The following is a 17,561-nucleotide window of genomic DNA, read 5'->3' as shown; positions in this document are numbered from 1 at the left end:
AAGGGTATGGATTATAAAAGACTGGAAAACACTGCTTTACAAAGAATGATAATTGTGGCAAAGGCTGCTGTTTCTAATAGTTAGCTCCCTTTCGTCCACTGTAATAGAACTATGGATTTTTAGACGGACACATGGCCACTTGAAATAACGACTAAATTTCCACTTACATTCCAGTAGCTAGGTGTGGTCATGAGACTAATAGGATATAAACAGAAAGACCATGTGCACATTTCAGGAAATGTTTTTAAAGGAGAGGAGTGAAATTTTCTTTTCTCCTTCCTCCTTGCTGCCAGCTGGAATATGGACATTAGGGCTGGAACTCAGTCTTCTTAGAACATGAGATGGAAACCTCATGCTGATAGTCAAAGCAACAAGATACAGGGTCCCTGGTATCTGGTATTTGTACAAGTAGCACACCTACACTAAACTAGTTGCCTCAACTTTGATTATATCACGGAAAAGTACATTTCCATCCTGTTTAAACCATTGTTACATTCGATTTTTTTCTGTCAGTTGCAGCTAAACTTAACTGTAACTAATAGTTAAAAAATTCCCGGGCTTCCCTGGTGGCGCAGTGGTTGAGAGTCCGCCTGCCGATGCAGGGGACACGGGTTCGTGCCCCGGTCTGGGAAGATCCCACATGCCGCGGAGCGGCTGGGCCCGTGAGCCATGGCCACTGAGCCTGCGCGTCCGGAGCCTGTGCTCCGCAACAGGAGAGGCCACAACAGTGAGAGGCCCGCGAACCGGGAAAAAAAAAAAAAAAAAAAATTCCTACTTGTACATCTTAACAAACTGTTGCTAAGACCAAAATATAGTATTCGTATCATTCTAAAATTTACTGACAATCATTCTTACACTCATCCATAATAAACATCTACTGATTTATAGGTCATATACTTACATACAGGCACTGGACTAGTGTGGGAGATCACACACGTTTATAAGAAGTGAGTCCTGTTCTCTGGAGTTAACAGCCTAGCTGGAGAATGTGACAGAGGCTCCTGTCCCCAAAATCTATTCTCCCTTTCTTCTGCAAGGCCCTCCACAATATATTACCTGCCTATCCTTCAGTACATGCTCTTTGCTTCTTGCCTCCTCTTCCTCTACCTCGCTGTTTGGGACTGGATGTGAGGGTAAAGTTCCATTTTGCATGAGGCAGATGAAGGCAATACCCTAGACTGCCTAACTAGACCAATACACAAGTGAGAAATAAACTTCTATCTTGATTTTGCCACCATTTTTCAGATGCTTCTACGAGCTAAAACTAATCTTAACCAATGAAAGGAGACCACCATTAACTGTCATGCACAAGTTAAATTCAATATACAGAGTATAGCCTAGTACACACACCTTCTGTGGACTTTAGGAATTACATGACTACGGACTGACAGAAGCGTCACTATATAAGACCTCTTCCTTATTTGACAGCAGAAATCAACCGCCACTTTTTCTCCTGGTGACTGGAATATGCAAACCCCACAACATCAGTGATCCTTTTAAGCAATTTAAGCTACTGTCAAAGAATAATTCTAGTACATACATAATACAGACACATGTAGAAATAAGTATAGCAAGTGGGGCTTGATGCTGCTCAACAGTCACACTATATTTCCCTAGTCTGGTTCATTCTTCCAGATGACCATTTCCCACCTTCTCTTTACTTCTCTCTCCTCAAACTTCTAATATATCTGCCTCTATCCTCACTTTCAGCTGAGAACCTTGCTTCCTCATTCACTGAGAAAACCAAAACTTTTACTGTCAGGACATCTACCCAGCCACATCGGACAGTAACTACACACCCCACCCTTCTTCCTGTTCCTATGGATGAACTCTCTGTGCTCCTAAGCCAACTACTCCACTGAACACTAGATCCCATCCCATTGCCTTCTCAGGAATATTACTCCAGAAGTCCTTCTCTCCCTCCCTTGCTTCATCAATTCATGACTTGCTTCCTCTTTAATGGATCTTTCCTATTAACTTAGAAGCATGATTATTTCTTCCATTTAAAAGAGAAAAACATTTTCTTTATCCCCCTTTCCCCTCAGGCTACCACTCTATTTTTCTCCTTTCCTTTTCCTCAAAAGTCTCTGTATTGGCTCTATTTCATCTCTACCCATTTTCTCTTGAACCAAAAATGACCACTGCTAAATCCAGTGGTCAATTTTTAGTGCTCCTCTTGTCTTATCAGCAGCAATGAATATAGTATGGAACACAGTTGCTTATGCTCTTCCTTGATGACATTCCACATGTGAGTTTCAGGGCTCTACGTGCTCCTGGTTTTCCTCCCATCTCTCTGGTCATTCCTTCTCAGCCTTTTTGGTTGTTCCTTTTCATCTCCCCAAGTTCTAAAATAAAAGCATCCCAAGGCTCAGTCTTAAGATTTTTCTTTTTAACCAACATTTTCTGTTTTGATGATCTCAGCCAGCTTCATGATTTCAAGTACCATTTTTATGCATAAAGTTCCCAAGTTAATATGTTTAACCCAGACTGTCCTCATGAACCTCAGACTTCTATATACAAGTACCTACTTAACATTTTCACTCAGATGTCTAATAGCCATCTCACACTTAACATGTCCTGTTTAACTAAGTACCTGACCATCTCTAAACCTGCTCTTTCCACAGCCCTCCCCAGCATTCAGACCAAAAGCTCTGATAACTTTCACATCCTACATCTGATTTGTCAGCAAATTTCATTTCTATCACCTTCAAAATACATCCAGAACTGACTACATATAACTCCACTGCTACCTCCGTGCTTTAAACTACCATCACCTCTCTCCAGGTTATTGCAGTAGTCTTATAACAGGTTCCCTGCTTCTCTCCTTACCACTCCTAGAGTCTATGGCAGACACAGTCCAAGTCAAAATATATCACTCCTTTCTTCAGAAATTTTTTGATGTCCATTCTCACTTAAAAGAAAAGCCGAAGTCCTTACAATGAACTGTAATGCCCCATATGATATGGCCCCTCGTTACCTCTCTGATCTCATCACCTACTACTGCCCACTTGCTCACCCTGCTCCAGCCACAAAGGCTTCTTTATTGTTCCTCAAACATGCTCAGTACACTCCTGCTTCAGGGCCCTGCACTTATTCTCACTGCTTAGGGACATCCACATGGCTCACTCCCTCATCTTCTTTAAGTCTTTGTTCAAATATCTCCTCAGTGAGGCTTTTGCCTCACTACCTAAATTACAACCACACTACCATTATTTCACTTACACACAAACACACACATAGACTCACTCATTATTTCCCCTTTGTGTCTAATTTTTTTTTATCTTCAGCAATTACAATAAATATGTCATGAACTTATTATGAATAGTTTGCATTAATGTGTTCTGGTATATCTACAGTATATAGTCTTTTGGAAATATAAGATCACTAATGTTGTAAGGGCTTACATTCAAAGGATTTGATGAGTTAGGTAAGCTAGCATGACCCAAGGTAGGGAGAATATGATGACATATCAAGTTGGGTAAGGTTAATTCAAATGTTGACAAGTCAATTACTTCTGAAAACTCTCTGCGATGTTGCTACACTGATCAAAATTTTATTTTCTTCCATTCTTTGTTAATTGCAAAAAGGAGGATAAATACAATTATATCACCATTTTTCATTTCTTTTATACAGCCAATCTGGTAATAGGGGTTAATGTAGTTTTCATCAGAGAAAAACTACAGAAAATACTGCCATCATTTACATGTGTAAATACTAATATATATACAGTAGTCAATAATACCTTGTACAGTTTTTTTAAGAATATAAAATTCAAATACAGAAAAATCACTAATATATCTGTTGGCATAATATAATTTCATTTTAATAAAAATAAAATATTTTAAAAACTTAATGGTATATAAAATGACTATATACTTATAAAACATTGAATTACCTTTGTTTCTTTGGAGCTCATTTTTCAAATCTTCAATAATAAAAGTATTTTTTTCCATTTCTTTTGTATATTGCTCTACTTGGTCAGTGAGCATCTTAATTTGACTATCTCGTTCTTGTATACCCTATAAAATATTTTGAATATTACATATTATCACTTCATGAATATTAATCTACATTTTTAAAGTAATAGAAAAGGTAGGTCTTGTTTTTTTCAACAAGACTATAGAATATATTTCTTGTGAGTCAAAACTGTGCCTTTTACTATTTTGTATACCTCAACTGCACTAATCACTGTAGGAATACTGCTGTCACTCTAGTACTTAAAGATGATATAAGGGCTAGCACTCTCACAAATACGAATTCCAGAACTCTCTAATATTTGTGGCTTCTAATAACTCCTTTTGTGTTACTTTTCCTCATCATCCAATTCTATCTTTTTACCATTTTATGTTTGTGTTTTACCTTGTGCTTTTTCCTTTACTCAACTTAGCTTTCACCCCTGCAGTACTTCATTCAAAAATCTTGTCCCTTGCGATCGTCCTTATTCTCCAAATACTTTCCAAATTTCCTTCTTTCTTTTGGACTATGACTAGAGAGCACAGCTGATGCAAGTGTAACTTCTTTCTATATGAATATATTTGTACTATCAATAAAAACAAAAATTTTATACAGTACAAATTATAGCCATACTTTAGCTTATTTCACATTGTACAGGATATTTCAGCACTAAAACACAACACAATAGACTTTAGTAACAGAGAATTAAGATATTTTTAAAATTTCTAAAAGTTTTTGAAGTTTCTTATTAAATAATTCCCAAGCAAAACAATAAATGTATTATCTGCATCAATAGAGAAAAATACATAAAATAATTTTATCCCTAACTCTAAACTTAATTCTAATTTTTTCTTGGGACTGGACGGTGTAAGAAACTTCAAAAGACTTTATTATATACCCAAAAGTGCAAGTGACTAGATTAGGCACAGGAAATAAATAAGACATAATTTAGAGTTTCATCACCAACTTTAATAAACCTTGTTGATAAACCAAATTTTGAGAAAGTTTTACCTGTTGTAGAGCCATAATATTACTTTTATCGGCATCAAGCTGGGCATTTTTCAGTTTCTCCCTCAGGTTATGTAACATTTGCTGGTACTCAATAATTTCATCATCTTTAGAAGACAAAATTAACTAGAAATAAACAAAATAGAATCTGTTACATAAGAGCAAAATTAATAAACCATTCCTCATTTATGGTAAATATTTTAATATATACCATTAGCAGATTTAGAGAAAATACAGGAAATAAAATTCTTTGAAGTGAGAAAATAGCAACTATTGGAATGACCACTGTTCTTTTGTGCATACAACCTGAAATTCAAATAAGAAATGATTCAAAAATATACACTGTATTTTTTGCTTTTTAAGAAATTCAATCTTTTAAACAATCTCTAGTTTCCAAAACCCATTCCTAGAACACTAAGCTATAAATAACTCCCTGCAATTACAAAAGGTTTTGTACAACTAATCTTTTATGAAGAAAACATTAAAATGACACTAAGAAGCATAAAATATCTTGAATGAATAAAAGGTATCTTGTTATGTTGCATGAAAGGAAAAGGCTAGCATTCCTCTGGACAAGAATGGAAGAGGGCCTCAGGCTTGACAACATGCATATGGTTAAGGCATTGCCATCCACTTCATGGCCTCTAATCATCATTTTTTTTTTTTTTTTTTTTTGCGGTACGCGGGACTCTCACTGCTGTGGCCTCTCCCGTTGTGGAGCACAGGCTCCGGATGCACAGGCTCAGCGGCCGAGGCTCACAGGCCCAGCCGCTCCGTGGCATGTGGGATCTTCCCGGACCGGGGCACAAACCTGTGTCCCCTGCATCGGCAGGCGGACTCTCAACCACTGTGCCAGCAGGGAAGCCCCTAATCATCATTTTTTAATACTGTACTGCATATTTGAAAATAGCTAAGAGAGTGGATCTTCAAAGTTCTCATTACCAGAAAAAAAAAATTGTAACTATGTGTGGTTACAGATGTTAACTGAACTTACTGGGGTAATCATTTTGCAATACATACAAACATCGAATCATTACACTGTATACCTGAAACTAGTATCATGTTATGTCAATTTTACCTCAATTTAAAAAAAATGAAAGGTACCTTGTGTTCTTTGCTAGGACCAAATATCAAAATCAATCTATAAATTAATTTATAAATTTAATATATACCCAATAAAATAACTAAAATATTTTAAAGAACTATTTCTAAAATTTGTATTTAAAAAGCACATTTATAAGAATCTAAAAAACATAAATAATGGGAACAGCTTTTTCAAATATTTAAGCATAATAATTAAAACAATTATTTTTAATAATTGGTGGGGCTTCCCTGGTGGCGCAGTGGTTGAGAGTCCGCCTGCCGATGCAGGGGACACAGGTTCATGCCCCAGTCTGGGAGGATCCCACATGCCGCGGAGCGGCTGGGCCCGTGAGCCATGGCCACCGAGCCTGCGCGTCCGGAGCCTGTGCTCCGCAACGGGAGAGGCCACAGCAGTGAGAGGCCCGCGTACCGCCAAAAAAAAAAAAAAAAAAAGTGTACATGATTAGAAAACAGATCAATCAATATAAAGAAGAGAGTCCCAAAATAAATTCAAATTCAACAGTTTTGTATGTAATAAAAATGGAAGTGTATTTTAGTAGGAGAAAAATGAAATGTTCAATAAATGATGTTTAGACAACAGAGTAGCTCGGTTGCACCCATATCTCACTCTTCATACCAAAATAAATAGTATATGCTTCAAAGATTTACATGTAAAAGATGAAACTAGAAGATACTAGAGAAAATATGAGAAAATAATTTTATACTCAGAATCCTTTCTAACTATGATACAAAGGCCAAAAGCCATGAAAAACATTAAATTTATGCAATATAAAAAAAATACTTCAGGGGCTTCCCTGGTGGTGCAGTGGTTGAGAGTCCGCCTGCCGATGCAGGGGACACGAGTTCGTGGCCCGGTCCGGGGAGATCCCACATGCCACGGAGTGGCTGAGCCCTTGAGCCATGGCCGCTGAGCCTGCACGTCCGGAGCCTGTGCTCCGCAACGGGAGAGGCCACAACAGTGAGAGGCCCGCGTACCACAAAAAAAAAAAAAAAAAAAAAAAATCATAGTAAAAAACACCATAAAGCCAAAAGACAAGTGACCAACTAGAGGAATATATTTGCAATATATATCACAATTACACTTGTAGCATTTATTCTACAGATACACATTTTCAAAATAAATATACAAGGATATTCATTAAAACATCGTTTCTAATAGCAAATATTGGAAACCTCCTAAACGCCACATAATAGGGAATCAATAACATACATAACTACAAAGAAAAATTACATTAAAAAGAACAAAGTAATACCATACATACTGCTATAAACTAAGTAAAAGATACTAAGTAAAAATGAAGTGCAGAAGAATACATTTGCTAACATCTCTCTCCCAAAATTAAACGATTAAAAACAACTCTTTTTTTCCTGGGGTTGGTAAACTATGGCTCATAGGTCAAATTTGGCCTGCTGCCTGCTTCTGTAAAGTTTCATTGGGAAAACAGCCTTGCTCATTTATTTATGTATTGTCTATGGCTGCCTTCATATTATAATAGCAGAGTTGAATAGATACACCAGAAACCAAATATTCTAAAATATTTACTCCCTGACCTTTTACAGAAAGTTTATTGACCTCTGATTGATTCTATAAACTTCATTTCCACTGCTACTGCTCTTGTTTAAAATATAGGTTAGCTGAGATTCCCACATGATAATTTCAAATAGCCAACAAGATTTATGTGAACCTTGTTAGAAACAATGACTATAAAAGTGATAGCTTTTAAAATTAGATTTATTCAGAATCATTTCAGACTTTTTTCAAAATATATAATCATCACAATCCTAACTTCTGATATGGTAAGGCTTGGGGTTGTGGTTGGAGTTAGAGAGTGGTGAGGAGGAACAGACTTTTGAAAAGACTTCTCAGGTGATTCTGAAAGATCCCTTCCCTTACTTCCATTCCTGATCCACTTCCTTACTCCCATTTCCACTGAATGCCAATAGCTTGATTAATCTAACATGGAAGGAGAGTCAGAAAAACTAAAATTAAACCTGGAACTATATAACTAATATATACAAGGTACCTATGGTTTACATGAAAACATTTAAATTTTATTTATAATTATCTATTTTAGATGACATATTATATTTTAGACTTAGATTTCTATCAGAAAACTAAAAATTTTAAATTTAACTCATTGATGTAGAAGAGCTCATTCAACAACAGATAAGCTAGAGGTCTACACACGGTTCTTAGAGTTTTCCAGCTAAAACATCTAATACACTTTTTAAAATGCCTAATAAAAATGTCATTAACTAGTACAAGAACTTTAAAGAAAATTAAGACTAAAAAACTGAAATGTAAAATGAAAATGAACAAGCTATTATAGCAATTGAAAAAAGCACCTTCCATTCTTCTACTTTTGCGTTGACAGCTGCCATGATTGGATCATCTTCTTCATTTTTTGCTTTCAGAAGATTTGTAAGCTCCTGCACCTAAAAGGCAACAACTATTTCAAGAACTGTTGCAAATTAGTGTACTATACATGTATTTGTTGTATATGAATATTTACACACATGATAAGCATACACATGCACATATATACATATACATTACAAATGCATATTCATTATGGGAGCAGTTCTGTAGTTAAGGTGACCTTTAATTGTTTGTGCATCTTTACAGTTGTATAATTATTTTTTGTCATTAGAGAATTGTATTTTTAAGTATTACTCTATTTTTTAAACAAGTTTAATCCCATGTAAGTAGTAAACAATATATTGGTTTCTATGATATTTAGAGTGTATTTATTTTAAGGTATAAAATTAAGCTTGATGGTCCACAGGACTTCTAAGAGGCTTTAGCAGAAAATTTGCAGGATTGTTATCTACATATTCATTCAGGTATCACCCATATACTCTATATGGCAGTAATTACAAGGTATATGTAAGGGGACTAGAGAAACACATAGAGACAAATAATTACCATGGCAACATATTACAGTATAAGATGACATACTAGAGCATAAGACAAAAATTCATACCCTAGAAAGTTAAAAGTACTTTCTAGTTTCAAATAAATAGTAATGAGGCAATATGAAGTTTGCCCAAATAAGTCAAACAAGAATTCTTACTTGAAGCTGGTAATGATCATTTTCTTTTTTTAACTGGTCCATTATATTATCTGTCTGATGCACAATAGCTTTCATCCTATTATATTCATCAGTCATCTTCTCCATTTCCTGTACAGACTCTTCTAGATTTTTTCTCATTTCTTGATTCTGAAGTTCAAGTTTCTCGTTAGCTTCTGTTAAAGTCTAAGAAAGGTAAAGATGCTACAGTTAAAAACAATTTAAGAAACTAAAATTTAAATTAATACTAAATGGAGTCATACGTGTCTGCTGGAGAAAACAGAATTCTTCATAGATATTTAGTATCAATTGCTATTGGTCAATTAAACCAAATTAAATATCAAGAAAAGTGTAAGTAAGTATCTTAGTTCTTAAACAATGCCCAAGATAGGCATATAACAAGAATGAATTTGCAAGATTTGCAACTTCAAAGATGCAATTTATTTCATGTTTTACAAATACATAGTTGCAGATTTATACTAAATATATTGAAATGTAGGGCTAAATACTAATTTTATATTATAATGAAATTAAAGCTTTATAAAGATCATTGCTTTGAAATGACTTCTATCCATTTTACCTGAATTTCATCTAGATATTGGACAAGTTCATAGTTTTTTTTAGACAATTGTGACCGGTAGTCACTGTCTTCTCTTCTTGATGAAAGGGTTTCTTTTTGCGAATCTATTTGTTTTTGATAGTCAATAATATCCTGACGAAGCTGTTCATTCTGAAGGCAGATCAAACACAGTATTCTATTAAAAAAACTATCCAAAGAAACAAAATTTCACCCTCTGAATAGTGATCTCAAAACACATCTTTAAAATTCCAAGGTTTCACCACCCTTAAAGCCTCACCTTTTTCTTTAGACGTTTGTTCTCCAGAAGAGGACAGGAAAAAGGTAATTAGAAATAAGAAAGGCAATATATAATTAAATATAATAATTAGAAATTAAAGAAAAAAATTTTTAGGAGAATGAGATATTATTTTGGATAATCAAAGAAAGCAAGAATATTAATTACCAACCAAAACAAAAAAATATTTTGATTATGTTAAAAAGACAAGCACTATCAGGATAAACAATGTACAAACATTATTTGGCTCAGAAGAACCAAATAATAATCAGAATTTGTAATATTTAATAAGAAACAAAAGTTTTAAAAGAATGCCAGATAAAGTAAGAGGAAAAAGGGAGAAATCCAGTCATATATTCAGTTAGCAAACTAGCAAAGAACAGCTTAAAAAACAAAGCAAGATTTACCCACATAGACCTAAGAGATGAATGTAGTACTTAACGGCTTCACCTTTCAACTTATTTTCTATTTCCCTAAGACAAAGTCATATCATAAAACATGGTTTGAAAACATCAATTACTTAGACGATTCCAGTTCTGGTTACAGAATTAATTTATGAACACTTTTTTAATAAGTATCTTTGTTGAACCACCACAACTACTAAAATTTTTTACCAACCTCTCTCCTTAATTTGCTGTTTTCATTTTCTGCCTCCTCATTTCGAAGAGCCAACTAAAACAGCAAAAAACAAATAAGATAAAATTCAGCAGTAGTTCTATGTAATGCCAGGTTTTCAGTTCCTTTCCAATAACACAGAGAATGTTTAACTACTGAGGATTTCATGTCGACCCAAGACATGAATAATATGCCAAAATTTTGAAAACTAACTAACTAAGGATTAGGAAGGATGAAGCAGGTTGAGTTTAAAAGATTATAAAACAAAAAACAAAAACCTCTAACCAAAGGATACAGAAAACAAAACATTACCCTCTTCCCCCAGAGTAAAACCTAATAATGAGTAGTCTTCCAACCAAGATCTTCATTATTTTGCAGTTCTATTACCAGAGCTAGAATACTCTTTGCTCTCAGTGAGCATTAAATTACTTAGAAATACAAAGCAGTAGAACATAATGGTTAAAAAGAAGCATGGATGCTTGGATATTGGGTGGGGAGACTAAAAGGACATTATTGGGCCAATAGAGGAAATCTGATTATGGACTACATATTAGACAACAGTACTGAATTGATATTACATTCCTGAGTATGCTGATTATATAAGTAGTTATATTGGAAAATATAACTACTTATATAGTTATAAAGGAAATATAACTACTTCCTTTCAGTGGAAACACACTGAAATATTTAAGAATGAAATATCATGATATTTGCAATATTTAAGTATGAAGTATCATGATATCTGCAATTAACTCTGATGTCTCAGCAAAAAAGAAAGGAGGGGAGGGGAGGGGAGGAGAATAAGTCTGTGTGTACAAAGATAAAGCATATGTGGCACAGTGTTAACAGGTGAATCTATATGAAGACTATGCGTTTACTGTTTTTCTTACCATCTTTATGAAGATAAAGTTTTCAAAAAAAAAGTTTAAAGAAACTTCATAATAAAATGCAATGTGCTATACGAATCTTAGAATTTTACCATTATTATTATTATCATCTGGGAGTTAAGAAACAGTCCCATCCTGTTTTGAATTGGAAAATTTTAACAAGAAGAGACACGTCAGGAACTTAAGGCTAAAGCATTTAATACTACTGATGCTCCTTTTCCTTGGTTTTGAAACATCATACTCTTGATATTTGTCCTTTCTTGGTCTATTCCTTGAAGCACCACTTCCTCTTGCATTAGACATTTCTATACCTAGACATCTGCCTTACAATCACTTCTATTGCTTCAGTATCTATGCTGATGACCCACAAATTCTTATCATCTATCCGGTATCTCTGAGTTTCTTATCCAGATATCCTTTCTGAATATGCCCACAGGGACCTCAAACTCAACATGTACAAAACAAATAATAATCATAAGCCTTCTAAACTCCCCTTGTGTCACTTCTAAGTGAATGGCGCTATCTACCTATCCAGTGGCCCAACCCAGAAAATTAGGTGGACTACCCATTCCTCCCTCTTCACCAACAACCAATCATTCATCATATCCAATTACATCTACATCCCTCAAACATGTCTATGTCCCTAATCCCCCTCAGTCACTAATTAGTCCATCGTCACACTGACTTAGCACAAATGTCTCCTTACTAGTCTTGGCCCCCTTCAATCCACTCTCCACAAAGGAGGGTAAACTTGCAAAGTACCGATCTGATCATGATATCCCTGAGTTCAAAATCCTTCATTGGCTCCTTTTTGGAAAAAGGACCAAATTCCTCAGGTACTGGCCTTTGCTTATCTCTCTAGAGGATCATAAATGTTAAAGCTGGAAAGGTAGGGTAGCACAGCAGATAAGAGCACAGAATTTGAGTAAATCTGGATCAAATCCTGGCTTTATCATTTATTAGTTGTGTAACCATGGGCAATTACCTACCCTTTCTGTGTCTGTTTCTTCATCTATAGCCTGGGGGAAATGTCACCTCTCTCATATAAGTATCAAATGAGGAATAATGAATTAATGCATATAAAGTATCTGGCACATAGTAAGGACTCTACACTAGCTATTTTTACCTATAATTCCAGCCAGAATGAATAACTGTAGTTCCCTGAATACACCATGCTATCTCTTACCTCTAGGTCTTAGTAAACACTGTATTTTCTACCCAGAATGCCTTTTCCTTAACCACCACCTACATCTCATTCCCTCTTCCAGGCTAACTCTTATTTCAGGTCTCAGTTTACAGATCATTTCTTGAACCTCAAGACTGACTCAGGTATACCCCTCCAGAGTACTCCAGAGTATTCTTATATCCTTATGTATCCCCAGACTATCATATTATCTTATGTTACCTTTGTTATTGACAGTGAATAACGTTGAGAAGCAGAATAGTGTTGCCCACTGTATCCTCAGTATTTAGCACAGTCTCTGGCATGCTATAAGTACTCAGTAAAACTGAATGACTGGTTAAGGGCAAAGAAGAAATTGCTAAAGCAACTCATATCCATATTCTACTTCAAGAAATCTAGCAGCTGGAAAGGTACATAAGCCATATATTCAAGTTGTCTGTGTGTGTGCCTATGAATGAAGATAGTAGTCTAAGATATGAATAGACATGGTGGTTCTGATTAGCTAACAGTGTGTGGTATCAATGGTGAGAAGTTGACTAATATATGGGCTAGACAAAAGAACAATAGCCCAGAAAAACACATACACGGCCACCTCCCTAAGCAATTCTATTACTGTATAGCATAGGTTGGACCCTTCATGATTAAGAAATCTATAGATCTGTTATGTTTCACTGAGTCAACTAAACACATAATCCTCTAAGAGCTTATTCCTAACCTTCAGGTGGCATCAATCCATACTTTTTCCACCGCAAAAACTGTACAGATGGCTCACTTTTACGTGACTTCCAAACTATATAATAAAATAGATATATCAAGAATGGGGATGCTTTTCCTTACAAATCAGTCTATGATGAATTCTTTTTAAATAGCAATGTTACCTCATAATCAATGTCATTTACTTAAAATTTATAACCATCTATTTTCAAGAGAACAATGGACAAAATGAGATTATCAGGATGTGATACAATATTGACCTTATAAAGGACACAAAGGTAGAAAAAGCTTCTGGGCACCAGGGATGGGACAGTTAATACATGTAGGCACCAGATTTTGTACTAAGTTCACTGACAGCTGAGGCAAAAAAAGAAAGCATACTATTTTCTGACAGGAAATACAATCTTATCAGCAAAAAAATAATTTTTTCCTCAAACTAAATTTAAGTGAACATTGCATGAGTTATTTTGTAAATAACAAGTATAACGTAAGAGGTAATAATAAACTATGCTTGTATAAAAGATGACATGTCATGGTTTAAAATATGAATTGATTTACAAAATGGTGAGATTAACACTTTTTAAGAATCTACGTATTACATAAAGCGAGGTACACCTGAAAATAAAAAACTTATTATTGAATACATCACTAAAAGATTAATTTCTAAGTCTACTACTAATATAGATACAAATAAATATCTTTTTTCCCAAAATATATTATGAAAAATAAGAAAATCAAAAAATTTTAAAAATTTTATTTATTTATGTTTGGCTGCATTGGGTCTTCATTGCTGTGCACAGGCTTTCTCTAGTTGCAGCGAGCGGGAGCTACTCTTCATTGCGGTGCACAGTCTTCTCATTGTGGTGGCTTCTCTTGTTGTGGAGCATGGGCTCTAGGGCACGGGCTTCAACAGTTGTAGCAAGCGGACTCAGTAGTGTGGCTCACACGCTCTAGAGCGCAGGCTCAATAGTCATGGTGCATGGGCTTAGTTGCTCTGCGACATGTGGGATCTTCCCGGACCAGGGCTCGAAACTGTGTCCTCTGCATTGGCAGGCGGATTCTTAACCATTGTGCCATCAGCGAAGCCCAAATCAATTGTTTCTGAATGCCTATTAATTTCTTTATACCAATATTCCAGATCAAATCATCAACTTTATGTGAAGAATTCTAACACCCGGAGAAAAAGTTACCTCCATGTATAAAGAATTAATCTCTAGGTCATATTCATTCACTAGATGTACCTGATCCATTACATTTTAAAGACATGATGACAACATGAACTGTTATATAAAACCTTATCAATAAGCATACATCAATTCCCACAAATAACATAAAACATAAAAATTGAAACTGTCAGTAATAATTATAAAAAGCATAAACAGGTGGTGTTTTTTTTGGTAACTTGAACAGTTAAGAGTCATTAAAAAACTGTGCCTTACTTGCTCATTAACTTTCTTTTCTTTCTCTAACTCTTTTTCCATGTCCTCCAATTCTCTATCTTTTTGTTCCAATTGCTTTTCAAGTTGGCGAATTTCATCACGTAAAAAGCGAGTGTCACGTCCACCTGCAGAGTGCTGTGCCATCTTAAAGTAATAAGCCCAAAGTATAAATTAATTCCATTATATCTGGAGATTCAAATGAATCAACAACAAAAATAATTATCTTGACTTTAAATTTTATCATAATCAGCACGAGATGTTTAAAATCATGTTGCTTAAAAACAATTTTTTAAATTAAGCATATTTAAGCTTTAGTTCACAGGCTGACAACCCCTTAAGCTCTTCCTGAGCCATCCAGAGTATGAAGAATTAACAGTCAATCACTCAGGCTTTGTTATAGCCGCTGAGCCACAGACACCAGGGTAAAGTGCAAAGGCATACAATGATCCTTGAGATGAACTATCTAGGCTTCCCCTGAGTATCAGAGCTCTGAAACCAGGCTACAAATCACCAGAGCCTCCACCCTAGCCACTGAGCCACGGTGCTCTTAACCTGTCCTTTCCCTCATACCACTGACTATTTAGACCAGTGTTAGGATAAAGGAAATGTTCTCTACACTGCCCAATACAGTAGCCACTATCTACATGTGTCTACTGAGCACTTGAAATGTGGCTAGTGAAACTAAAGAACTGAATTCTTAACTTTAATTAATTTAAATGCTAATGGCCACATGTAGCTAGTGCTACCATATTGAACACCCAAAATTAGATTATCTTTAAAATTTTGCAGCAGACTAAATACATTTTGCTTCATTTTCCTGTTACTTTAGGTCATAGTCAAAAACATCAAAAATCCTTTAGTCATCTAATCTGTCTCACATTCATCTCCCTAGCATACAGTTCTGTTACTCTTCTACCTTAACTAAACTTTTCTTACTCTTAACCTCCTTCAAAAAGCACTTTCTTACCAACATCTCCAACTGTCCTATCCTTCTATTCTGTAGTAGTTGCCTTGCTAAACACTAACACAGAATCGACCTTACTTCATAACTCACTTAACAAGTATTTATTGAGAATGACTGGTATTTCCCTAGAAGCTGGATATACGACAGGGAATAGAAAATAAACCATCTAAATTCGCAGAGTTAACATGCTAAAAAACCAGGGTTTGAATGTAAACTATCTGACTCCAGATCCTGAAATCTCCAGTTCATTCCCCACTATATTTCTGGTTTTATCTGACTTCTTTAAAATTTGACCACACACCTTTCACTCTTATTTTTAGCAGATGACTTCTCCATCCTCTCAAATTTCAGGCACTAAACCTACAAACATCAAAAGCTTCTGTTCATATCCATTCTTCCTTCCTCCCTTTTACCAAGGAAAAAGGTCCTTCCTCCTTATAAGGGCTAATCCATTTGTATCACATTCTTTCCCACAGTCTCAGTAATCTCAATGTATTCAGTTCCTTAACAATACATTCACATTTTGGCTCTTGGCTTTCTCAAAAGCTACCTCTTCTCCTATACCCTTCTGTCACTGTTCCTCAAATTCCAACATGCCTCATTCCACCTCAGTTATAGTAATCTCTCTGTATATTTCTCTGTACTACAAGCTCCATGAGGTTATTCAATGTTTTTATTTTGTTCACAATTGGATGTGCAATCCTTAGCAGAATTTAAGATACATAAATAGGCACGTAAAATATATACTGAACAATTATAAACACAATATCATTCCAGTGACTTTTTCCAGCTAATTACAATGAAAAAATTTAAAAATAATAATCGAAAATAATATTTACAATGATTACACCCTAAGGAATACAAAAGAACATACCTCCAGTTCATTTTCCAGTTTCATTACTTTAGTTTTTAATTGATTTTCTATTAAAAAAAGATAAATATTTCAATTGGTCAGATTTATCTCAAAACAAACTTTTCAATAATTTTCAATAAAATAATAAAATTAATTTTTAAAGATTCCATCATGGTTGTAATGGTAAGGTAACATAAGAAAATAACTATTTTGTACCTGATCCATGAAATAGGAGTTCTAGAAAAATATTTCAAAATAAACTGAGTATACACATTTTATAAAATATTGGGTTGGCCAGAAAGTTTGTTTGGATTTGTCCATAAGATCTTACTTTTTGGTCAACCCAATATATTAAAGGTAATTCTTCACTGCTTAGTGAATAAATGAAATCCACTATTTAACACCATAATAATCTTTTCCCCAAGGCATTTACCAAATTTTGCTTGTTCTTCTCCAGCTTTTTCAACTTCTTCCAAAGCTAGCTCTACTTCTTGAGCTTTCATCTAAACGTTAAGAATAAAAAAAGCTATTTCAGTATGCCTTTACACTAGAATGTAAGCACTGAAAATAAGAATTTTGTTTTGTATTTGCTATCCCAGTACTTACTGCCTGCAATGCCTGGCACAAGGAGAGATTCAGCAAACATTTGTTGAATGAATAGATGATTTTCTTAAGGCTGTAATTTCTAGATTCCTAAGAGTTTGAAATATCTTTTATTCCTCTTTTCCCTCAAGTCTTACATCTAGTATTGCAACTTTTCTCTTCGTAATGTTTTCAACTATCTCTTTTATTCTATTCTAATTTTCATTATTCTAGTCCATAATTTTGTCTAACTTCCTTCATAAGTTTAACCCTCTTAAGGCATATTTTTGTATCTACCAATTAGAGATCAAAAACCTTTAATGGCTGCTAATT

The 17,561-nt window shown here is 34.9% G+C and overlaps 1 protein-coding gene and 1 non-coding gene across 9 annotated transcripts in view; one reads left to right on the top strand and one right to left on the bottom strand.

Moving 5' to 3' along the window:
• CEP290 (centrosomal protein 290) overlaps positions 1 to 17,561 on the bottom strand; it is a 100,859-nt gene that overhangs the window by 82,354 nt on the left and 944 nt on the right. For 5 of the 8 annotated variants that reach the window (XR_012324272.1, XM_033866271.2, XM_033866275.2 and 2 more), the window contains exons 3-12: positions 17,253 to 17,339; positions 17,080 to 17,149; positions 16,668 to 16,714; positions 14,830 to 14,973; positions 10,610 to 10,663; positions 9,718 to 9,867; positions 9,141 to 9,323; positions 8,413 to 8,502; positions 4,966 to 5,088; positions 3,896 to 4,019 (exon numbers count right to left, since the gene is read on the bottom strand). Coding sequence is in view for 6 of the 8 variants with exons in the window: in XM_033866271.2 (XP_033722162.1) it covers positions 3,896 to 4,019; positions 4,966 to 5,088; positions 8,413 to 8,502; positions 9,141 to 9,323; positions 9,718 to 9,867; positions 10,610 to 10,663; positions 14,830 to 14,973; positions 16,668 to 16,714; positions 17,080 to 17,149; positions 17,253 to 17,339 (1,072 nt within the window). In the remaining 2 variants the exon portion in view is untranslated. Of the gene's footprint in view, positions 1 to 1,350; positions 2,302 to 3,895; positions 4,020 to 4,359; positions 4,455 to 4,965; positions 5,089 to 8,412; positions 8,503 to 9,140; positions 9,324 to 9,717; positions 9,868 to 10,609; positions 10,664 to 14,829; positions 14,974 to 16,667; positions 16,715 to 17,079; positions 17,150 to 17,252; positions 17,340 to 17,561 lie in introns of those variants that run through there. The other 3 variants (XM_033866273.2, XM_019952393.3, XM_033866277.2) reach the window with 3 other exon arrangements.
• LOC117314379 (U6atac minor spliceosomal RNA) lies at positions 5,499 to 5,622 on the top strand. Its single transcript, XR_004529125.1, has one exon. It is a non-coding gene; the product is annotated as a U6atac minor spliceosomal RNA (small nuclear RNA).

Source organism: Tursiops truncatus, chromosome 11 (assembly GCF_011762595.2).
Source record: "Tursiops truncatus isolate mTurTru1 chromosome 11, mTurTru1.mat.Y, whole genome shotgun sequence".
Lineage (NCBI taxonomy): Eukaryota > Metazoa > Chordata > Mammalia > Artiodactyla > Delphinidae > Tursiops > Tursiops truncatus.
Note: the sequence above shows the minus strand (reverse complement) of the source record. Positions and strands in the feature narration are given on the sequence as shown.